The sequence below is a fragment of the Leptinotarsa decemlineata genome, unplaced genomic scaffold (genome assembly GCF_025532065.1).
Source record: "Leptinotarsa decemlineata unplaced genomic scaffold, Ldec_3_MD MMD2_P_RNA_scaffold_2, whole genome shotgun sequence".
Taxonomy (NCBI): domain Eukaryota; kingdom Metazoa; phylum Arthropoda; class Insecta; order Coleoptera; family Chrysomelidae; genus Leptinotarsa; species Leptinotarsa decemlineata.
In genome coordinates, this window is record NW_027412529.1 from 19,862,734 (window position 1) to 19,888,659 (window position 25,926).

Sequence of the window (25,926 nt, forward strand, 5' to 3'; positions counted from 1 at the left end):
CATAAGGAATGTCTGGAGTAAAAACTGATTGGATAGGAAAAAGTGATTCCTGTCTAATACAATGTTTATGAGAAATTAGGTAATTGTTACAAGAAGACTTCTCATTCCAATTTGATTCTGGAAATTTGGCACATGATCTGCAATTATTTGTAAAGATATTATTTTGAAGTCAAATTCTTAATTAATTTCTTCGAAAGTTTTCCGCATATTTCATCAAGACGTTGTAGTGAAAAGACAAACGCTTTCTATCCCATTATTTCACTCATTCAAAAGATTTGTTTTTATTTATTTTGAATTCAACAATCGTTCAGAAATATTATATTCATATATGCAAGTCTAGAATATATCTCTGCCATTCCATTCATTTCATCTATGTTTTTCAATCCAGTCGAGGTATCCTGAAACTTTCGTGAATACTGCGGGATATCCTTTTTCAACACATCCTTTGGAATATGATACAATTCCATATTGAACGCCGTCAATAACAAGAGGTCCTCCTGAATCGCCCTAAAATAAGTACATATATAAAAGTTATTTTTTGAAGATGGTACAAAACATTCCAATGTATTATTGAGAAATATATGGTCAATATCATATTAGTAGGTGTTGAAAACACTCATTATATGTACTGCACTCTAACTCTCAATATCTATGTTATATGGTGTTCTCACCAAAATGAGAACATTGGAGATAACGACTTCCAAGATTTCGAGTCAGCAGAGTTAGCAGAACTTTTCACATTGGTTGTTTGCTGCTGACACCGCTGCACCGTTTATTATTGTTTCAGCTTTTTAGTTACTGTAATTTCGTTTTTATGATGAGTATTGCATTTTCGTATTGAGAAAATAAGTAGGATTTGTAGGATCTGACAATGTCACTAGAAAAAAAGTCCTAGCTGAGCAGCGGATACCAATTTTCCAACACAAAATAGTCAATACCCTTCGAGAAGTAATCACTTGAGGAATCATTGGAAGTGACATGTATCAAAACCCCTGTAATCATACAAAATAATTTTTGAAATTATTTTTGATCTCTGTTCGATAATTCAAGGTTTGATATCTCGATTCAATCATCATCAGCTAACAATATGTCTCAAAACCACTCTTGACTACAAGCGCAATCCACTACAACCAAATCATTTGCACTGAACACGCCCTCAACCGGACTCAAAAAAAATGAAAGACAACTCAAAGGACTTGCCATGAGCTTGGTAAGCATTGTATAACAAGTTTTCCAATTCATGAAATAAATCCAAACGTCTGTCATATTGACACGGAATATTGTGACTGGACCGTTATAGAGTGCGGACGTAAACAGTATTTTCCCCTCTGTCACTGTCGAACAAGGCAAGATATCAGAGTTGGACATTTTTCTGAAAGACAATCCATTTTGAGTACTTTCTGACTGAAAAGTAGATAGTGTGATATTACATGCCGCTGAAATTTTCATTTTTTTAACGAGTGATAAATGTACATTCATAGTGAATGAGATATTAATGTACATTCATAGCTACATTATTACAATTATTTCGCCATCAATGTTGGAGGAAGACGGTCTTATTCCGTTTTGTTGAGAATTTGAAACAAATGTTTTCAATACTATTTATGAGTACATTTGATGTGTTTCTCATGGATGTCATAGAATTATGTACATAACTTTCAGCCATGGTCTTTTCCAGCCACCATGATGTTCAATGCCATTAAGTCCATCAACTAGGATGATTGCAGATGATCTTCTGAAGTACAGTATATGTTTCTGGATTTTCCAAATGTAAAAATTTGACAATAATTTTTGGTAGGTCACCCAACTTATTGAGTCCAACAACCTGACGAGTGCATTTTCTATTTCCCAATATTGAAGAAATTGCCAGAAACAACAAATGACCCTTCGGTTTCAGTTTTTGTGCCCGATACTTTGATGTATACTTCTTGGCTTATATCATTAATATGATATACTTGCATATCTCTCAGTTCTTTTTTTCGGCATGCTACAGAAATAGCAACATTCATGGCAACCTAGAAATGAATTTTAATTATTATATCATTTCGTTTTTTTACTACCATCCGAGAAATATTACTAATGTATCATTCAGGTGAAAAATCTTTCAGCAGTGGGATTTGACTTCGGGTTATAGAAAAAATATATGCATTTTATACACGCGTTACCTCTGGCGATTACCGATTGTTGTATGATATGATATGAGTGATATGAGTACTAAACATAATTGATATTCACTTTGTGAGTAAATAAATAAATGTGAACAGTTTTAAATAACATAATACTGACAAATACAAATGCGAAAACGTATTTTTTGGTCTGTAAAATATTTTCAAATCCTTTTGCTTGGCTGTTATAGTTCATAGAATTTACGGAAGTAGGCTTTACTTTAAAAGCGTCTGGCAAATGAAATATGATTGGCTGTTGGCTGGTTTATTTGTTATTTATTTGTTCGTTGGTGAGCGTCGACGATTTTTTCAGTTTATAATTATCAGGTTTGCGTTTCCGATATGCACGTATTTTGGAATATTTGCTGATGCCAAGATGTTTCTTGATATTCAGTGTACTACTCAGCATTGATTGCCCATAATGACGATGATTTCAAAGTTTTTGCTGAATCTTCGAAATAAACGAGAACGTTTTCGGAAAACGAAGTTATGCTTTTTTTTCTCTCTCCAACTCATAAAATTTTCGAAATTATATTTGTATTTTTCTCTTGATTTTGCTGGCAGTAAATTATTCATCGCAATATTTGCTTGCTCGGTAATATCTGGTGGAGTAGCACAAATTTCTTAATTGTTATCACTCATTTTGAATTTTTACGTCATATTGAAGAACAGCTCATAATCAAAACGAATGGTTGTTGATACACGGATATAGCTACATTCATTACACTGGAAATATTATTTTTACTTCGACTTCACAGTGAATTGGGAGGTAAAATTCACTGATTTTAGCTTTTGGACAATTGAATGTATTCTTGAGATCATATTTATCAGAGTAAATGTTACATACCTCTTCATTTTTGAAAATTTCTTATGGAAGTGGCCGCCAACAATTTAAAATACACGTGTATTCTAAATGAGCTATTACCTACCTGCTGTCAAACGCGTAATGATTAATTAAAATGGACCTTCACTTTTTTTAATTTCGATAATCGGTTGCGAAGTTACTTATGTTCAGTTTATCATCAGTTCGTATGGCTGAAACTTATGTCTTCTGAGATATTTCTTGACGTTGGATGTTTAGTCAGTAGGGTCAATAGTGACAGATGTCAAGCTAACGCAATACTCTAAGTTACTGGGGTTACACGGTGTGAATTCTTATATATATAAACGATAACAAAAAAAATTCTGAATCGAGATAAAAACAGAGATAAGTACGCTTTTTTCGTCAAATACGTTTGTTCAATTCATTTGTAGATACGGTTCATTTCCAATTTCTTTCTTTCACACATCAATCACTTTATGTAACCTGTGATTACCCAGTCGGGAATTGTTTCAATCCATTTTGATCGCAAAGTTACTAATTATCATATTTGTTAGTCGCCAATTCATACACCAATAACTCCGCAACCATTTATCCAAACTCCAATGAAAGTCGTTGTATAGAGAATTGAAATATATTCATTCGAAGAAAGAATTGATAACGGCCTCTTCGCTGCAAGTGATAACACACCGTTGGATTTTTTATGTGAAAATAGCTCAAGTGATTCCTTTTCATATAAATTTTGTCAAACATTCATGTCCTGCCCCATTCAGTATGTGTCTGCACAAATGAAATCTTATTTTTTGTATTTCAATCATAGATGATCTAACTTGCTTATATCTTTAATAATATTTTCACTGGATACTAACATGGCACGGCCCCTTTCCACCTTCTGGAACTCCAGCACATAGTTCAGTCTTAGGATTAAGTCCACCTCCATCGACATTTCGGTAACTGTCCACGCACTCTTCATCAGTGGAAATGGTGAGGTTCACCGCACGCAGAATTTGTGATTTAGGAGATATCTGCGAAAAAAGTTATTTAGTAATATTTATGATGGTACTCATTAATTATTTCAGAGAAGTGAATATTAAATGATTTTTGCATATTGAGAAACTTCTAGAAATTCAGTTAGTTTTAAATTTGAAATCACTTGATGTTTACAAGTGAGAATAAAGCTTCGACCGATACTTAATAAAAATTCATCATAAACGTATTTGAATGATATTTTATTAGCAGACTTTCACAAAACCATGACAAGTTTATACTGAATATAATGGGTTTTTCATTGGTGTTGAATACTGTACCGAAAACACCTGAAAAAAAGGATAATAAAAAAACGTGTTGCCGACAGAAAAACCTCCGAAGTGTTTACAGAACGGTTGAAAAATGAAAAAAAAAGACTAAAACCGCTTCAACCCACCGTTTCCAGAGTGATCAGGTGAAAAGTTAAATACTTCATATGAAATAGGAGTCTTTGCTCGATTGCTAGTATTTTTATTTCAAGAATACAAGAAAAATAGAACAATTAAACAAAAAATAAAACATTAGAGATTCCAAGCAAAGTCATTTCACGACGTTTCGATTGTTAGTATCCACAATCGTTGTCAGGTGATGACTGGAATAATTCCTCCAAAACATGACTATTTATGGGTCATTCGAGTAGTCTCAGTTATCTCCTTTTTCCTCTATCTTCTTTCCGCTTCACCGGTTTAGCAGGGGATAACCGTTTGGCGGTAGTTGGCCATTTTTCCCTTGATTATGGGATTACAGATGTTGCATATCTAACTTGGTTAAATACATTGTTGAATAACATTTATGCGGCTTCTTGAATTGTCCTCCTAAACTAGTGTTCCTCCCTGATGAGTATGATCTAACTTTGGGACCACTCGATTTTATGTTGATGTGTCGAAATATGCTCTGCTATTCCTGATTTGATAGTTTCCCCTCGCTGTGTGTGTTTCTTGTGCTCTACAATGCGAACTTTCAATGACCTCCTAGTTTCACTGATAGGGGATTTTCCGCACACACGGGGTATCCTCTGAAAATCTTATATCGGTGAAACTATAGGAAGCCTTTGAAAGTTCGATTTGCCAAGCACAAGAAACACACACACACAGCTAGGGGAAACCATCAAATCGGGAATAGCAGGGCATGTTTGGACCCATCAACATAACATCGAGGGGTCCCAAATTGAGATCATACACAGGGAGTAACACTAGTTTAGGAGGAAATAAAAAGAAGCCGTATACATGTTGCCAAGCTAGCATAGAGATACGCAACACAGTCATCTTCAGCGAAACTGGTGAAACGGAAACAGAGGATAAGGGAAAGTACTCGAATGACCTATAACGTAACAATCGAAAAAGAAACTTGGCTTGGAATCCTCTTCTATCGCATGCGATAGAACCCTCTATACCACCGTGTTTGTAATGAAATAATGAAATACATTTTTCAAATTAACTTTATTTACCTGTTCACACCTGCCTACCCAAGTGACGTGACGGGAAAAAATTATTCAATCTATCATTTGCATATTCTAGAGGCTTCATAGTTTCGATTGGTATGGAATGTTAATAGTGAAATGTTAAAAAATGAAATTGTTAATTAATCATATTCTGGACTGAAATTTTCCAGTCAACCAACTTGCAATTTATTTGTTGACATATTTAATTGATATATTTAATATAAAATCTTCTCATCCGTTAACCAGCTCCGTGAAGGTCGTTCTATACTGGGGTCCTATTCTATCACAGGTGAATTGCCAATAATGTGCCGTACCGTTGGCCAACACGTATATTCTGTAATATGAAAATTTTGCAAGGGTCGAATAAGCATCCCACATGAAAAAGTAGCTTGGTGTGTGTCATATTTTGAGTGCCGGCGCAACGACCAAAACCGTATTCACAACATTACTGGGTGGTACTGGTGATAATTTTTAGAATGTTTGTTGTGATTTTTTACCACATACAGTTATTGTAATTTACTGTCTTCTACCGCTTACATATAAGGGGAGTTCGTTAGTGGAGTTGTAGTCCCACTACCTCTTACTTAGAAGTGTCCTACTCAGTACAGAGTGAGTTTTGAATACCGGGTGTCAACGAATCTATTAGACAAGTCATAACTTCTAGACTATTAGGTGTATCAAAACGAGATTTGGTACAGATAAATGGTATGTGGAGAGGAGAGTTTTCACATATTTTTCACTTTCCAGTCACTTCCGGTTTCAGCGGAAATGGCTCCGGTTCTGAATTTTTAAATGGAACACCATGTATATTGTAACATTTTTGGATTTCTGAAACAATTCTGGATCAGAAACTGACATTTTCGGAAGTTTTTCAGCCTACTTGACTTTTTCAGAGTCACTTTTAAAATTGCATCTAGGTGGCCATGATCGGACGTAAACTAATCTATGGACCTCAGGTGATATCAGAAAATTGCAATAGCGGAGTTTTAGTGACTAGTGTGTTGAATATGAATGAGACAAGTTTACAAAATAACATTTTCGTGTCTAACTATTATTTTTTAAATGGCGACCATTTTTTGACAAGTACTTTCCGAAAAAAGGATTTTTTGACAAATCTAACGATACTAATTTATTTGCGATTGGATTACAAATAAGAACATAAATTAAATATTACTGAGGAAAATACTCGATACAAATTCATTTACTTTTGTCAAGGGTGCCATGGATAGGATTGATGCATAATATTTTGCGGTTATTTCCATCAAGTCCACTTTGGAGAACAAAACGCTCACCTATGTTATGACAGTGACATAAGCTTTATGAGCAGAAAGTAGAAGTTTCTCTTGATTTTCGTTAATTTTAGTTTAATTTTTCGTCGAAATAATGTATACTCAAAGTGAAAAAGTGGATATGTTGTTATTGTTTGGAGAATGCCACAGAAATTCAAGGAAAGCTGCTGAGTTGTATGCTCAGAGATATCCCAATCGGCAACACTCATCTCATCAGTATTTTCCCTATGTTGAGAGAGAGAGGCAAGAGGGAAATCGAGACGCAGAACAGAGGTTTTTCATAAATGAGGAGACTGAGATTAACGTTCTTGCTATGGTAGAAGTTGACAAAACGGTTTCTTTAAGAGAAATTAGTAGAGAAATGCAGATAAGTCACGAATCAGCAAGAAAAATACTGAAAAAGCACGGATATCGAGCATTTAAATATCAGTTACATCAACATTTGTATGCTGACGACGGAAATAGAAGAGTAGTATTTTGCGATTGGTTGCTTCAAAATCATAGAGTTAACCCAAATTTTATCAACTTCATTCTATTTTCCGACGAATCACGGTTTACAAATAATGGCATGTTTAATAAGCAGAATTGTCGGTACTGGGCCCAACAAAATCAACATGCAATGAGAGAGGGCAATTTTCAAGAAAGGTTTGGCGTCAATGTCTGGGCTGGTATCGTTGGAAACAGAATAATTGGTCCAATATTGTTCCAAGGTCAGTTAACAGGGGTTAGATACTTGGGTTTTCTTCAAAATGAAATCGAGGATCATCTTAATGATATGCCTTTAGAAGTTTTACGGCAAATTTACTTCCAGCAAGATGGAGCACCACCCCATAATAGCAGAGACGTACTTGATTTTTTAATAGAGCATTTTAATAATAGAGTTATTGCAACCAACGGTCCAGTACGGTGGCCTGCCCGCTCACCGGATCTGACTGTGTTAGATTCCTTCATTTGGGGATATGTAAAAGAAAGGGTCTACTATGCAACAGCCCCAGCCACTCTCGAAATCTTAGAAGAAAGGATTCAACAGGCATTTAGAAGTATATCGCCTCAAATGTTACAAAACGTGTTGAGGGAAACAATTGAACGAGCTGAAATGTGTCTTGAACAAGGAGGGATGCACTTTGGAAATTTACTATAGTGGAATTTTCAAGAACTTAGGATATTGCAAAAAATCTAAGTGCATCGCTGAAATTATTAGTTAAATTTGTTAAATTTGTTGATCCAATCGCAAATAAATTAGTAACGTTAGATTCGTCAAAAAATCTTTTTTTCGGAAATTGCTTGTCAAAAAATGGTCGCCATTTGAAAAATAATAGTTAGACACGAAAATGTTATTTTGTAAACTTTTCTCATTCATATTCAACACACCAGTCACTAAAACTCCGCTATTGCAATTTTCTGATATCACCTGAGGTCCATAGATTAGTTTACGTCCGAGCATGGCCACCTAGATGCAATTTTAAAAGTGACTCTGAAAAAATCAAGTAGGCTGAAAAACTTCCGGAAATGTCAGTTTCTGATCCAGAATTGTCTCAGAAATCCAAAAATGTTACAATATACAGGGTGTTCCATTTAGAAATTCAGAACCGGAGCCATTTCCGCTGAAACCGAAAGTGACCGGAAAGTGAAAAATATGTGAAAACATTTCTCTCCACATACCATTCAACTATACCAAATCTTATTTCAATTCTCCTAATAGTCTAGAAATTATGACTTGTCTAATAGATTCGTTGACACCCGGTATAACTCGAACAATAGTGCCACTTATGAAGTCTGGTGGTGGATCATGAATGCAACGCTTTTGATCTTTGGTATTTGTAAGAATTCGATTTGTTTCTGATTTTTTCTAAATAAAAACGCCAAGGTTTGAAGAATTGTTGACTTCAATTTCATCAAGGTGTTCCTCACAATTTTCGTATACAAAGATATTGAATGAAATTCAGAAGTGACTTGTAGAGTAGTATATTGTACATACTTAATCGAGTGTTGGATCTCCACTTGAGATGTCAGAAACTTCGAGAGAATTTCCTGGCACATGAAGGGTGAAGTGATAACTTGATAAGAGAATAGCTAATCTTTGTATCCAAGGTGACATTTCATCTACATGGTTTTTCAATAAACCCATTATTGGTCTGTGATTCATCTCAAAGGCGAAACATCTACCGGAAAAGTGAACATTGGATCGCTCATAACCAAAAACAAAGCTGAATAGCTTTTTTTCAATATGATTGTACCTTTCTTGAGCGACAGTTGAAGAAATAGACGTGAATTCTATTTATTATTTTTCCTGGCCTATCATATCACCTATGGAGTGAGAGAGTGAGATGCTTTGCAGGATCTGAATGAGATAATGAATTGATGGATGTAACCGTTACTATATGGTAGAAAATCATAATGATTTCCTACCATTTTTTTCTTCCTTAAATAAAATAAAGTGACAGACGATGCTATTGAACTTTCCATGCTATCAACCCATATGGACTTGCATCGACTGAGAGATTGACAGGCTTTTCTGTTTAAAAATCTGTTTTAAATCTGTTTCTGTTTAAAATCTGTTTTTCCGTTAATCAGCTATCGTCCCCATACGAACGACAACTCTCAAAAGTTGTAAACTTGTGCGAGCTAAGGACTAACGAGGTCTTACCTTTTAACGTGTCATTCCTAACACGATTGCAGAATCATTCCAGCTTCAACCAGATAAATTCTCTCGAGAAAAATATCTGGTCGAGGCGGGAATCGAACCCACGATCTTCCGACCGTGAGTCGGGCGCACTACCACCGCGGCCAATTCCACAAGGATCTGAATAAGGATCTAAAATAAAGATCTAAATAAGATGAAATGACCGACGATGATACTGAATGTTTCATTCTATCAAAACGAAGTTGTTTATTTTCAATCCACACCAATTAATATTTTTCACCTAACAAGATTCACAAAACATGGCTTTTTTGTGATAAGTTCTGTTGAACAAATATATATTCACTTCATTCGATACATTTTGTTTCAATTGATTGCTTGGAAATGACTGTTGATTGAATGCGTTTTGTTGTTGTTAATATATTGTTACGTTTTTTCCCGTGGGTTGACCAATAATTGACTACACTGAACAACGATCAAACTTAACTTTATTTCACTTTAAATACAACAAACACTTCAACTATCATTTAAATTTCTATCGCCTTACTAGAATCGCTTCGCATATCGCACTGTAACTACCACTTGACTGTGTCGATGTGCTCTTGGCTATCGTTTATGTATCGTTAGGTTAGGTTAGGTCTGAACTGAGTAGGTGTATTCGACCCTCCACCGCAACTCGTGAGTGTTTATTGTAATCGAATCGAATTGTATCGTAATCGAATGCGGTAGAAAATTTGCCGGATTACATCGAAATCACATCTAGAGTGGAAGCGAACATCATACATTCGCGCGCTCTTAGCTACGTCACAATTGGTTTATAGCTACCAGCTACCAGCTAACGCTACCAGCGTTATTTCCTTTAGGGCATGATTTACAACACTAACCCCTTCCGTGAGGTTGTTCTTCCCAAAAAATATTCCAAGAGGGAACATCACGAACCATGTAAGGACTCAGCCTCTTTATGTGAACAACTTTAGGCTTACTTCTGGCTGACAAATGGATTCTGTACACCGGATAGTTTATCTTTTTGGTTACCAAGTGAGGTCCTTGCCATGGTCTCTAAATGTTGGGACACAAACCTTTTCGACGTTGGGATTGGTGGGGCCGCACTGCATCGCCCTCCTTGGAACTCACTGGCAGTGACTTTTTTACAAATCTTGTTTTCATACTGTCTGTAATTTGATTCTGGCAAATTCGTGTACAATTTCTAGTCTGTCCTTCAGGTCATTCACATATTCTGAAAGAGGTACCTCTTGAGATTCATCGGAATGACTGCCACACACAGTATCTATCGGAAGCTTTAGTTCCCGACCAGTTAACGACATGGATGGTGTGTAACCTGTCGCATCATGTTGGGATATCCTGTATGCCAATAAAAAAAGAGGAACCAATACATCCCACTCCCATTGGTTTTCGGAGAAAACATCGAAAGGTAGTTATTGATGGTGTGATTATGCCTCACGACCATTCTATCGAATTGTGGGTGAAGAGCAGTTGTTCTTGTCTTTTTTATTCCCAACAGAGTTGTCAATTCATAGGGTACTTCTTGTCCGGCAATTATGTTCTGCGATAGGGATTTTATCACCGTTTCAGCTTCTTGGTTGGGTAAGGCTACTACTTCAGAAATGTCGACTGCGATTCTCTCGAAAAGGCATGCACTGAGGTACTGCTTCAACTTTTCTCTTTGCTTGTTTTCGGACGCTTTTTCGAAGAGCACATCAGTCAGTTTCTATTCCGCAATTTCCAAGCCTCGGTCTCACTTCAGTTTCTCCATAGACTGTCAATCTATCAATCTATCAGATACTACTGATAATTTCTTCAAACTGCTTCAGTTGGAAATGTCGGCTTTCATTACTGACCTTGTTACTCCCGTATCGCTGGTGGAAAGGCACTGATGATCAATCAGAAACCGTAGACAATTAAGCTGTCACTGTTGCGTCCGATCATGGAAATCGAATACCTGGGGGCTTGGGATGCAGCAGCCAATGTACCCCCTAACACTGGCTGGATTGTGTTTTCCGAACCTCAATGCTCTAGTTCGGGTGATCCCGAACGCCTGTCTCTTTTTTCGTCAGATGTTGAACAAGTTCGACAGTCCCATCTAAAATGTCCTCCTCCGCCGCAGTTATAACATTTACGCCATCCTCTTGCCTCATTTCTTAAAAATTTCTTCTAGATCTACCATGAGTCGATCTGTTCCTTCGTCTTCATTTTCATTGACGGCCCTTACCTTAAAACTTATCGTTTTTGTCGCGAAGCATTTTTGGCAGTTTCAAATTCTAGGGCAAAATGATGGCTTCATTTAATTTTTATGACGTGCCATCCTCAATGACTGCTGCTGCTTTATGTTACGAACCCCGTCGATGAAACTATGGACACTAATCCAGTGGGTGAAGATATCCGGTGCGCCCGGGTAGGCGAGTCTTACTAACCTTGCGACTTCAGCCCCAAACTCTAGCAAACTTCCTGATTGGCTTCGAGTTCTCACCTTCAGTTGAGCTTGGTAGACTTGTTGAAGTTGGTCACTACCATATCTGACCTCCAAAGGTGATACGACTGCTTCATAATTCTTCTGCCTATTCACTGAAATATTTTGCAGAATTCCGGAGGCCTTTCCTCGTAGTGCCAGTATGAGAGCTGTTGTTTTCTCCTCATTTCCCTACCCATTATTTTCCGCAGCGGCCTTAAATTGTCTACGATAAATTGACCATGAAGATTCGCCATGGAAAGTTGAAGTTTTAATAGAACTACTGTTAAAAGGGAAAGATGTCGTTTTCGATTTGCATTTTTCCACAGTAATCCTTTTTGGTTCCGGTAATTCTTTCCGAAGTTCCCGGAAAATCTCTTCAAACTTTTTGTCGACTCCTTCTTTTTCCAATCCTTTCTTTGTTTCCTGAAAATATTCCTGTACCTTTTCTTTACTCACTTGGGAAGATTTTATATCTTCCAATAAATGAACGTACATGACTTTTTTCTACTTTTCTTGAATACTTAGTAGTAATTTACAATCTTCATTTTGGCGTAATTGTTCTTTCTCTTTACTTCGTTCATCTTCCTCTCTTCTGCGTTTTTCATTCTCCGCCAGGCTCGCTTGCAAAGCCTCAAATATTTTCCCAAACTTTTCCATATAGGACGAAACTGCAGTAACGTTAGTTACAATTAAAAGTGGTATAAAACATAGAAATTTTCATTTCTGTTTTCATTCCCTGTTTTCACCATAAAACAGAAACATTTCAATCAATTATTCCACTTCCGACACCAAATGTTATGTTTTTTCCCGTGGGTTGTCCAAGAATTGACTACACTGAACAATAATCAAACTTAACTTCATTTCACTTTGAATACAAAACACTTCAATTGAAACTTCAACTATTATTTGAATGTCTATCGCCTAACTAGATCGCTTCGCGTACCGTACTGTAACTTCCACTTGACTGTGTTGATATGCTCGTGGCTAGCAATTCGTAATAGAATGCGGTAGAAAATTAGCCGGAATTCCATGGAAATCGGTAGCATTATTCTCGCTACATCTAAAGCGGCAGCGAATATCGTACATTCGCACGCTCTTAGCTATGTCACAATTGGTTCATGGCTACCATTGGCGGCTGGCGTTATTTTATTTAGGGCATGGTTTATAAGAATATCAAATATATCTTTCGATATTGGTGATTGGAACCTGGTTTAGTAGAGTTTACAGTTCGAATAATTACCAGTTACAATAAATTATGTAAGAATTTTCCTAAATAATGAAAATATCGTACATCAGTGTCATTGTAATCGAAAGATAGAAGATTTCAATTCAGCAACGACGATGACGGAGATGAAAAACTTCAATATCCAAACATTCGAAGGCAGAAACTTCCAGTTATTCAATGAAAATCATATTTGAAGCTGAAGGTCTGTCAGGTCTATTCATCGAAAAATCCCAACGCCCTGACGAAAATTTGGACCCCAAAGTTATATAAGAAGGCAAGAAATGAATGCTCGAGCGATGCTTCTGAGCAAGTGCAAACCATAAATAAAATCAAGAATAAAATCAGTCTCTGAACAACGATTAGCAATCAATGAAGTAGCACTCAAGTAGAAGTTTTTCAACTATCAAGTGACCAGTACTGATAGTATTGCCCAACATATCAGTAGAATTGAGTCAATGTCACAAGCTCTTCGTGACGTTGGAAAAGAAGTTGAAGATATTGGTAGAACCACTAAAGTTACCGGTAGCTCACCTTCTGAATATGTACCATTTATCGCATCTTAGGATTCATTCGTGGAAAACAAGCAGACTTTCGCAAACCACGCCGCAAGATTACTGAAGAATCACATCTGCCCAAAGTGATGAAATGTCTTCTGCCTTTGTTGCCGTCAACATAAATGAATCTGGTTCTAGTTCTTGAATAAGAATTGATTCTGAAGAATAGCCCCAGTTCAGAAAGAAATCAATACAATTTTGTTGTCTTTGTCATATGAAAACAGAATGTCGGGAAAGGTTGTCAAAAATAACTAGAACGGAGAAAATTAAATAATAGCAGAAATTTCAAGCGTTCAGTCGAGAAGGAAGGAATATGTGCTAGAGGTATATGGAGATGTTTGGCTTGAAAGCTTATGTTCTTATATTGAAACTATTTGTTTTAAAATACTTCATTAGATTTTTTTCAAATATCAAGTTTTCATTGCTACTTCTACGCACAAATTGAGTTCCAAAAGAGAATTCAATAACAGTGTAGGATAGAATATTGAAATTGATCAAAACTTGATTTTTTTCTTCAAAAATGTAGGTTGGCGGAAAATTATTCCCAATAAATTTTATAATTGAAATGATTCAATATACTTCATTATTGTTGTTTTAAGATTATCAATTACTTAATGTCTGTGTACTTCAAACTGTGTACTGAAAACAGATTCAGAACTAATAATGAAATACTCACATCGTCTTCGCCCCAACCTGCTAATGAAGCTGTTTTGTTGGCTGGTGTGCTCTCGTGTGATTTGGGTAGCTTCAAGGGCTGAGCAGTGTCTCCGAATGAAATTGGTTCAGTGAGCTGTAAATACACAGATATTACCTAATTTTGTTGATATTTCTTATGCAATTATCATACATTCCAAATCCTAGGTTGTTAAACAACATATCATTTTACAAGTTACTCTTCAATCGAACAAACTGAAATTTTGTGAACGTTATTAGCATATTGATCAAACGGTTCAAGCATAGATACTCAAGTTGCAAAGGGTAATTCGTATATATCAAGTAAACAGAATGAAAGTAAACCTGGCTAACATGTTTCATTCAGGTCAAAATCTGTGATAACAGAGAAAATTTGAATATCTCCATTATTTTATATAGTTATAAAAACAGTGTAGCCCAAACTTTCCTAAACCAATCGAATACTATTGTTAGTTTGACAACTTCTTGAAGAACGACTACTGATATTAATCAAATGGTACAATATTTCTTACCTTGATTATTGCTATGTCGTATGTCCAGGGTGGTTGGTAGAGGAAGTTTGCATGATATGTCACTCTGGTGACCTGCATTTTATTACCTGAGCTAACATTTGTGTTTCCATATGAGATAAAATAATCCTCAGGTAATTGCCTATAATTCAAAATGTTCTATTTATTTTCATCGGTCTCTCAACTAAAATGACAATCAATGTTGATGAATGTATGCTCATGATATGATATATGCTAGTGATATATGCAACTTTTTTGGTTTGTTGGCCGTTGTCTGACGTTTGATCTTCAACTACGGTAGAAATTATCAAAGGCGATAAAGCATTATCTACTATCATAACAACTAGATCACTTCTTCCATTGCCCTATCACTATTGATAATGCCCACCACAGCTATAGACGGAATTCAGTCATAAAAACTAACAGACCACGACAAATATACTTTGAAATGGTTTGACATAAGTACCTACAGCGGTGAAACTTTACCTACACTCTTTGTGTATAGTCTATCCATTCCCAATACTACTGAATACTAATTTTTCGTCCGTTTCATAATATTTCTTTCTCAGTGCCGTGTGTTCGTAGGGTTAGGTGAGGTGGTTAGTGGTTTTGCAAACCGATTTTTAAAAACTTTTTCTAGAGATCAATTACCCTAACACCAAACTGATATTTTTGCACTTGACGCGCGTTTCGCTAACAAAGTTGGCATCTTCAGGAGAAGAAAATTGATACTGAATCTGAAGACAAGGGTTAGCTGTTTATATACCTAAAGTTTTTTGGTACGATGTGGACTTTGTTTGTTAAATGATGATTATCCTAATTGATTTTTTGGTAATTAACTAGTGGAACCACTACCTGCAAATTAATTTGTCAACAATAGATTAAAAAGCGGACAAATTAAATTGCAGGTAGTGGTTCCACTAGGTAATCACCGAAAAATCAATTAGGATAATCATCATTTAACAAACAAAGTCCACATCGTACCAAAAAACTTTAGGTATATAAACAGCTAACCCTTGTCTTTAGATTCAGTATCGATTTGCTTCTCCTGAAGATACTAACCCTGTTAACGAAACGCGCGTCGAGTGCCAAAATATCAGTTTGGTGTTAGGGTAATTGATCTCTGAAGAAAGTTTTCAACTTTTACACCAAAGGTTTCAATCTCATCGTTTAAACCGATTTTTGTGAAAATCTTAGTGTTTTTGGGTACTTTCATCAATATGGCTTTCTGGAGACCTTTTGAAACAAATGATAACATTACGTGTGAGGAATCTGTGTCAATCGACAGGGATCCGGAATTTGAAAATAAGGACTTACATGTTCAAGTTCAGCGAATAATTTTAAATATTAATGAATGCTTGAAGAAGAAAAACTGTCACACTTCACAGAATGTTATTGTGAATAGAATATCCGAGTTAACGAAACTATTTCGTTCGACAGTTCTCCGAGTCAGTAAAATAGGGGATGTCATTGACCATGCAATGAAACGAAAACAAAGGAATACAAAATTCGCGAACGTTCATGGTGCTACAAAAGATGTGATTCGGTGAACAATTCATGGTATATACCAAAAAAATGAAGTACCAACCTTGGAAATGATTTGGAATGAATTACTCGACTATCTCGATTACAATTACAAATCTTTAGAAACTCTACGAGGTGTCTTATTGTCTTGTGGTTTCAAATATAAAAAAATTGAACAATCGGATGGTCATAATGGAATCGACACGCATTGTTCAACTCCGACAAGAATATATGAGGCGAATGAAAAGCTATCGAGACTCCAGCAGACATATAATCTACCTCGACGAAACTTGGTTTGACACCTATGATATTGTCAAATATGGCTGGGTAGACGAAACCAAGTGTTGTGCTTTGAACACACCATCTTCAAGGGGAAAACGTATTATAATTTTGCATGCCGGGAATGAAAGTGGTTTCTTACCTAACGCTTAGCTTCTGTCGGCCAAAAATATGAAAGATTTGTCTGCTGATTACCACGAAGATATGACTACGGCTTTATTCGAAACCTGGTTCAGTGAGCAGCTTTTTTCAAATATTTTTGCAAACTCGGTTATTGTTCTCTCGGTTATTGACTACAATACCAAACAATAACACAAAAAAAGCAGATATTGTTGATTCCATGCGAAATCATGTCATGGATATACCCGAAAAGATTCCAACGAAAAAGGTATTACTTACTGGTGACCATAAAATAACGTAATTTCAAAAAAGAGTATATTATTGATTCGATGTGTGAAACACGTGTGAAACATGTTTGCCTCCATACTATTGGACCCAAATTGTATAACAAGCTAGATGTTTCTATTAAGGACTCAATGAACATCTGCATTTTCCAAAGACAATTGAAAAAATATCTTATCTTAAGAAACTGCTACACCGTTGACGAATTTCATTAGTTACTCTCGATAAAAAAAACTGTTGATTACCTCCATATGTACAGTTTAATATCTGTCATGTTCTGTTGTTTTATATTTATATACTTATATTTTTTTTTTAGATATACATGGATGTCTTTCTTGTTACGGTATGTAAATGTTTATTGTAATGCTTTCAGACTGAATTTCACTAGTTCAGCCTTCCATTGTCTACTATATAAAATGATTTGAAATCCCTGAAACAACTAAAAAAGAAGAATTAAAAATGAATAGCTGAAAATAATAATTATATTAACCAAAATTAACCTGAAATAAAATATATAGTAGACAATGAAAGTCCGAGCTAGTGAAATTCATCATGAAACATTGTCAATCACCTTCAAACAAGCTTTCATACTGTTCAACAAGTGAAATAAATATTATTATTATTATTGTGTGTTCAATCCAATTGAAATGGTTTGGGCTACAATGAAAGAAAGCTTGCGGAAATGTAATCAGTCACCGACTTTGAATGCTGTGGTGCTTGACAATATAAGGCGAGTGGTGAATGAAGTAGGTAATAGTGATGTGTGGAAGAATTGTGTGGCCCACGTTATAAAAGAAGAGAACAAATATTATGTGCAAAGTTCCATAAATACGATCGTTATTCAACCCGATGATGATTCCACCTCATCCCAATATAATGAAGAAGAATTTTGATTTTTCTAGCAATTTTGTTGGCCTCTATTATTTTGTAAATATATGTTTGACGAGAGTCGAGTTTTCGACTCGGAAATCAACTACCTTAAATTTCGAAATTTTTCATAATTACCCATGGTGGAAAAATTTAGTTGAGATTACTTTTTCATGAGGTGATCAATTGCTATGATTGTAAGAATAAGTAACTGAAAAACTACCACTGAAAAATAATATGCCGACGTCTATGTCGAGGCGGTGATTCCTTCTCTGTGCTGTTCCAATTGGTATTGGAAATACTATACATGAAATTATCTATATTCAAATTTCAGTCATCAATAGGAGATGACTGAAATATTTTACTGGCGAGAAGTATATCTAGTTCTTGTGTATCAAAAAAGTACTTACAGTACAAACTGTCAGATTTTTATCTAAGGAAAATTCAATTTTGAACTGGTTATTATTTCAGTTCTCATTAATAATCGTGAAGTATAGATTCAGGAGACAATTATATTTTTGGCAAATGAAGTCGTCTGCACTTGGTGAATAAAGTTATATTCGAGAGCAGCTTGTCACAAATGTGGCGTTCAATATGAAGGGAAAGTTTTGGTATATCAGGTTGTCTTCATATCGTATCATATTCAAGGCATAGTATTTGGCTTCTCACTTATTGATTAGAATGAATTTTGGTGGATTTTTTCAAATCGTCCAGAGACTCATGTTAATATGATTTGTTTCCTCACCTTATTTTAATGCCCCAGAATTGAAATTAAAATCAAAATTAGTTTTTCTGTCAATCAGCTGTCACCCCCTCACAAAAAATGTTTCGCTCACAGCATTATCACAGGGTTCGAATCAATATATATTGCCTCTGATAAAAGGCAACTAGAAGGAGGACTCAGTTCAGTGCCGATGGATGAATAGAACTTGAAATCAATTAGGTGCTCAATTATGTTTCCATGTAAGTCACAGAATACATGTGTGACACTGCTCCATACTAATGGCTGAGTGACAAACCTCTACCTTGACATCCTTCAGTCTTGATTTGACTTGACAACACTGAAAGAGGCTACGATAGTTCTTGAAATATAATTGGCAGATTTTTCATTTTTATGATATAATGAACCTGGGTCTATAGAGGAGAGATTGAAAGATTGGGAAAGATCTAGGTTCGAGTTATATCAGAAACTCATAAATCACAAAATTCCACGGGGATTCATATTATGAATGAGGAGAGTTGAGTATACTACCGTTTCATTGGCCAAATTTTGTATCATGGTCTCCACTTGAATTTCCAGAGGATTATGTATATAAAGAACGAGGATACAGAGACAACTCGTTGTACATAAAGTGAATGGGCATACTTGAAGACTGGCTATAAATAACAATTTGTTCAGGTCAGACTTTATGTTGATGACTGACACTACCTTGCACTGACGAGTGGCCAAACAGCCCGAAAACGGTCTGCAAGTTTGTTCCAATAATTGAAAATCGATTCCGGCAGTTGTATCACCAACAGCATATGCAGGAATAACTTGAGCGAATAATCCTTCACTGACACCTGTCGGATATAATCCAATGCCCATTAAGGCTCTAGCCAGAGGAGTATTTGTTTCTAAATAAGTGTCGGTCCATCAACCTACAGTGTAGGGAAGTTGAGACTGCCTGAACGTATTGTTCTTGTAGATACTTTGATTTATAGTCAGTCTTCAAGTATGCCCACTTACTTCATCTTCAGTTTTGTTTCCTTATACAAGGAGTTTGGGCAAATTTGGATATGCGGTTAGTTACCTCGTACACAGACAGATGAGGCAATGACAAACATGTTGCTTGTCGTTCGCTTCAGCCTAGTTAGAGTAATGATATTGTGAAGGAATTCGATATTCAGTATGGGAAATCATAGCTAACTTGAGTTCCAAACTGCTCAAAACTGGTCTACAAGTGTGTTTCAATGATTGAAATTTACTGCGGCGTCGCCACTTCCAAAAAGTCCTAGTAACTTAGAACACCCCAACGTCTGCTAAATATGGTCCAAAACATAGCCCTAATTGAACTTAAGTACATCAGTATTTTTAATTCATGAAAAGTAAATATTTTGATGAAAGTTTGTGTTTTGACCCACGAATATTTTATCGTGAATGTGAATGCTGAATGCACAAAGAATTACAAGAATTACTGTGGACAAGACAAGATTTATTTTAACTGTATTCTTACTTACTCAACAAAATGGCAATGTTCCACATCGGTAGCTAGAGAAGGGGTTTCAGATTTCGTTACTGTAGGGATGAACAAAGGTGTGTATTAACATAGGTAGGAGATATCATAGTAGCGGGTAATTCCCAAGATAAGGGATACAAGGAACAAAGAATTGAAAATCTAGCTATTATATTTGTAGCTTACAATATTTGCGTGAAATACTCGTGGACTTGAATGTACGGGTTGCTTGAGAAAAGATATTCAAAAATATTGAATTTCATGAGAATAAGTGGATTAGAAAAGACCCTTAAATTTGAGAACTAACTGGAAAACCCCGATTAGGAATAATGAAAAATTGAATAACTTAAACAATATTATTTAACAATACATAAAATAAAAATAATGCCATAAAACAATCTGTTTTGGTGTACAAATTTTAGAGCTGGCAACTCTAGGCTAAATATTGAAAAATTAAGATTTACTTAAAAAACATAATGATTTCGATAGTAAGTTTTTGAGATCGAACAGTTCGGACAAACTGAATATATTCGTTTTGACATATTTTTATGCATATCCAGAAGCTTCCATTCGCAGTGCAGAAAAATATTTGGGTGTATCACATGCTTCAGTACAACGATTTTGAAAAATTACGGAATGCACCCGTTTAAATTCACCAAAGTACAAGCTCTCAAAGCAGAAGACTTTGAACGTAGAATGCATTTACAGGAAGATCTGGAATTTCTGTCAAAAATAATTTGAAGCGACGTATAGAAATTTACGAGGAAAAGCATTTTTAATAAAAGGAATAAACATTTTTGGGCTGATCGTATTCCACTGTATTTTGAAGAACAATAAAATTAGCTTATTTATTTATGAAGACTCACTAAATGCAGAGACATATCTTCAAATATTAGGGACGATTGATATAGATTTTTTCGAAAATTTGCGTTTAGAGGAATATAGGAATTTGTGGTTTCAACTGGACGGATCGCCAGCTCATTCCACCCAGAAAGTTCACTGGAAACTTCACGAAATGTTTGACGATTGTTGGTTCAGGCATTTAGAGCCTTTTAATTGGCCACCGAGATCCACCGATCCCACGACACTTGACTATTTTATGGGGTGTTTTGAGAGAAAGGGTGTAGAGTACTTTAGTACCTACCAAAGAAGAACTGCGACGGCGAATAGTGCGGCGTATTGAAGATCTGGAACCCCAGATGTTTAGAATCTAATGGACCACGTTTGCAACTTTTATTGTGGAAATGTGATATTTTTTTTTAATTTTGTTTTCTCAATCATCCTAATTCTGTTATTTTCTGTATTTTCACATGTGCCCAGAAAATTTTACTTTCAACCTAGAAATGTCTGATTTTGGTACATATGTTCTCTAGAAACTTTGAGGATATTATTTCGTAACTTCACAAACTTCCTCTCAATCATTGGTGTCAATTCAGAATACATTCAGTTAAATTTTCTGCAAGTTCTGGATCACTTTGTCATGTGCAATAAATAATTTCATAAGAACTTCGTTTGAATAATCGATATTTGCATTCATGGTGGGTCGGTAGCCACTCACTCACTCGAATCGACTGCCGTGTTGGTCGGTGGTTCAAGCCCTAGTCTGAACGATCGATCTTCACTTGATATCGTCCAACCCGTGTTAGGAATCACACGTTAAAAGGTAAGACCTCGTTAATCATTTGCTCGCACAAGTGTCGACTTCTGAGGGTTGTCGTTCGTAGGGGTGCGACAGCTAGTTGACGGAAAAACAGATTTTCTTAAACAGATGTTCGTTTCATTTCGTTTTGTGTTGGTGTTGTCTCGAAAATTTGTTGTTTGCAATGTGTTTTTTATTTTTATTTTTCAAATACGTATCAAATATGTCTGATGATTTTGAAAATAGTATTATGATCAACACGAAAAAACTACTTTTCGGGCCATGAAGAAGAATTTAATTAAATTCGAAACGTCGGCAAGAATACAATTTTTTTTTTTGAGAAAAAATTGATCCTGTTACCCAACCTCTTTTTTAGAAAAAATATTGGATCACTAAACTAGTTAACACAATCTTATATATAAAAATGGATGTTTGTTGGTTGGTAAGTGATAAACTTCTACATTGCTCAACCGATCGTGATGAAACTTGACATGTATAAGTAATTTTTCATAGAGAAGGTTTTTAGGATATCAATTTTTCTGTTACTCGCCACTAGATGGCGCTGTAGAAAGCTGTTGAAAACACTGTTCTATAACTCTGCGCACGCCTAAGGTCGTTGATTCTGATTCTGTCACAACATTGGAACAGCAGCCATACAGCAACATAGTACTAGTTTATAATAACAAGAAACAGTATTGAATCAACGACCGTAACTTGAGATTTTTCCATTGTGATTTCTTCAGCAGTGCATTGATGATTATCGGTTCAAGTTTTCAGTATCCCATAATTCGTACAAAATCTACAGTGAATCTAAATTATGAAACCTCCTGAATAGTTCCCGGAGATAATAATGTGCTCATTATGATTTATTGGTCATGAATCAAAATTTTTGAAATTGTTCCATTCGTCGTAAAACATAGTTCACGCCACTGTCTACTCTTCTATATTTGTTATTTTTTTCAAATATGCTGCAGCAATACCTTTTAGAGTAATTCGTAGATATTGAATTTTACTCAGATATTTCTTCTGATGAATTATGTTCTCAAATATCTATCGAAAACACTTTTGCTGACCAGAACAAAAAATACTGTATCGGCGTACGTTTCGCTAACCATGTTAGCATAATCAGGAGATGACTACAACTAAGACAAGTTCTACGGCAGATATTCTAAATGACTTTGGAAACTGGGATCAGAAGAAAACATGAAGTGAAAATTGAGTTCGAATATAAAGTACAGTTTGCAAAACTATTTGAATCGAAGATATCCATGTGAATGGTTATAGACGCAATGATGTAGCTATATTAGATGTATATTACAATCATTTTTTCAAATTCATTCTTTAATTTTTGGAAAGACGCTTTCTTTCCTAAACATTAATCTCTCCTAAAATATACCATTCCAATTCAAACAAGATTCCTATGGCTGGGATTTAATCAAATAAGCGAATTAATGTTATTTACGTACTGTCATCGATACCATTGGTGGATTCAACCCATTCCGTAATAAAAAAATCATAATTATGAAGGAATTGAGTTTTTTCTTATATTGTTATCCATATTTGCTACTGAAGGGTCGATAAGGCAAGTGTCATACGGCGAAACATTGGAAACATCAGCAGTGAGGATGACAGTGTTCCATGTAAGTGGAATTTCACTTCTTTCATTGATTATATCGTGTTGGAATCCTGTGAATGATATCTGATCCATGTTTGGAACACAAAAGGAATAGAGGAAAGTATTTTTCGTATAATTCATCTTTCATATAAAAGTATTTGTTCTAAAAGTAATTTTCTTTCCTGTAATTCAATATTTGTATGTGAATAGCTGTTTCGACAGAGCTTTTTTTTCCAGTTAGTGTCTGAAAGTAACCTACTTCTTTGCATCATTACATCTTTGTATAGAGTTAAATTTTTAAAATTTATTCCTTCCTTTTTTTCTTTGAAAGGTTCCCCACATTTTTTGTATCAAGATATAAAAGTGGAAGGCCAATTACTTTCCTAAAAATTAATCTCTCCTAAAAATATACCATTTCAATTTTTCTATCATTGTGCCACATGAATTGAGTACAGATGGATATTCCAACAGATTTGTATATTACTTACGATCTAAAAACACAATGTGCTGCAGTAAGAATGGTGTATTCATCCAAAATAGACCCGTCACACCAAAAGTAACCAAAATAATACAAGCTCACCTGGAAGAGATGTAGAATATATTAGTCTCAACCAGTCTAGGTCATCATCAAAATAAGTGAATATTGAAACGGAAATGAAATATGTTACTTATTGATAATTCAATTGATTCACGATATTTCATCGTGAACTTTTTGATTCATTACCACTACTGCAATTGAGGTAGAATAAAATCTTATGTGGTAAACTCGAAGTCACGATTATGCAGGAAATAAAATCATTGTGATATGTTCCTTCATATCCTGGGATTTGTGTGACTTACAGATTTTATGAATGACGAGGATCCAAAACAAGCATCTTTTCAAATCACCAGAAATGCAATACTCTCCTCGACGCACGTTTCACCAACTGAGTTGATGTCTTCAGGAGATAAAAAAACTATTTTCTCCTTCTTCTAAAGATCACAACTTGGTTGATGAAACCCGCATCAAGAAAAGTATTGCAGTTCTGGTGATTGAGAGATGTACTTGTTTTGGATTTATTCTACACCAGATGTTTCAGTTTTACGTTTTATTTCAATAACGACGATTTATTGATATACCAGTTCCACGAATGAAACTTTTTACATTACATCAACATTAATACTGTCAGTGTGAAATTTCACGTTACAAAGTTAAACCAGAGTTGCGCGATGTTATTTGAAAAAAAAATATCTCAAGCGAATTGTGGAAATGCAGCAATCATCAAATACCTGCATTTGAAACAATTGAAAGGTGAGCATTTCAGTACTCTAGGCTGTCAATGTCCTTCATATGCGATCATGAAATATCCGATTGCAAACTTTATTGCCCTGTGAAAATTGATGTAGTTTTATAGTTTACATCGATTCGAAATGGAAAAAAGTATCCTCTAAATGGATTTTCAAATGTCTCAAAATTGGCCAGAAGCGTAAAAAATAATCGAATCGCTTTCAATATGTACTTGCTTTGAAAAAATCAGAACTGAGCCGTGTTGTGATGGTGAATGAAAATTGGGTACATTTCTACCACTTAGAAGTAAAACAGAAATTGATGTAATGAATAAATGAGGACATTCTGTTTCTCCAAAGCCTGAGAAATTCCATCCGTTCCAATTTTCGGATTTTTCAGATGCGTGTTCTTTTTTGGGAGGGAGTCATGTTGATATAAATACGCATTCATCACCCAAACGAAACCCGATAATTTTACATTCTTATCTTTTATTTTTCATGATTTCATGTGAGATCAATGGACAAGTTCAATAGGTTATCATCAAAATAAATTTATTCATTCATTCATTTTTATTTATTAGTTTCATTCAAGGGGTAGTCCCAATTACAATTTGTTATAGAAAAAAGTGTGTGAAATATTAAACTGAATTAAAGATGATTAATACATAATACAATACAAAACACAATATAATAACAAAGTAATAAAATCACAGTACAATTCTGTTATAAAAAAAGTTTGTGGAATCTTGAACGAAACTAAAGATATTATAATCAAGATATATTATTCATACAGAATAATTAAAAATTTTTCAGGAAATAATGCGACTTAGTTCAATTTTGATGGCATTACTGGATCTGTTAAAGATATCGACCTGTTGATACGTATTCCCATTTCTGAGCATTCGAGTGACAGGAGAGAAAAAAAACCATAGTTTGTGGAGCGGAAAGGCATTTCAAATGTTTTGGTACTGACTCTGGTCTGTCTGTTGACATTCAAATTAATTAAAGATAAAATCTCCTCACAGTTGATGTTGTCAGTTAAAATTTTGTACATCTGAAATAATTCTTCTAGTATTCATTTGATCTCTAATGTTGTTGCATGCATATTGTTATGTTTTTCCCCGTGGGTTGATCAATAATTGACTACAGTAATTAATTGAACTTAAATTTATTACACTTCAATACAACAAACACTTCAACTAAAACTTCAACGATTATTTGAATGTCTATTGCCTTACTTGATCACTTCGCATATCGCACTGTATCTGTGTACTTGCCTAAATCG

At 35.1% G+C, this 25,926-nt stretch overlaps 1 protein-coding gene across 1 annotated transcript in view; it reads right to left on the reverse strand.

Moving 5' to 3' along the window:
- Positions 1-265: 265 nt before the first annotated feature.
- The window catches only part of LOC111515140 (trypsin-3), a 32,219-nt gene continuing 6,558 nt past the window's right edge, over positions 266-25,926 (reverse strand). Inside the window, exons 3-7 of the mRNA XM_074185137.1 lie at positions 23,864-23,955; positions 14,837-14,975; positions 14,308-14,421; positions 3,855-4,010; positions 266-507 (exon numbers count right to left, since the gene is read on the reverse strand). Coding sequence (XP_074041238.1) covers positions 367-507; positions 3,855-4,010; positions 14,308-14,421; positions 14,837-14,975; positions 23,864-23,955 — 642 coding nt within the window. The 3' untranslated portion in view covers positions 266-366. The remainder of the gene's footprint in view (positions 508-3,854; positions 4,011-14,307; positions 14,422-14,836; positions 14,976-23,863; positions 23,956-25,926) is intronic.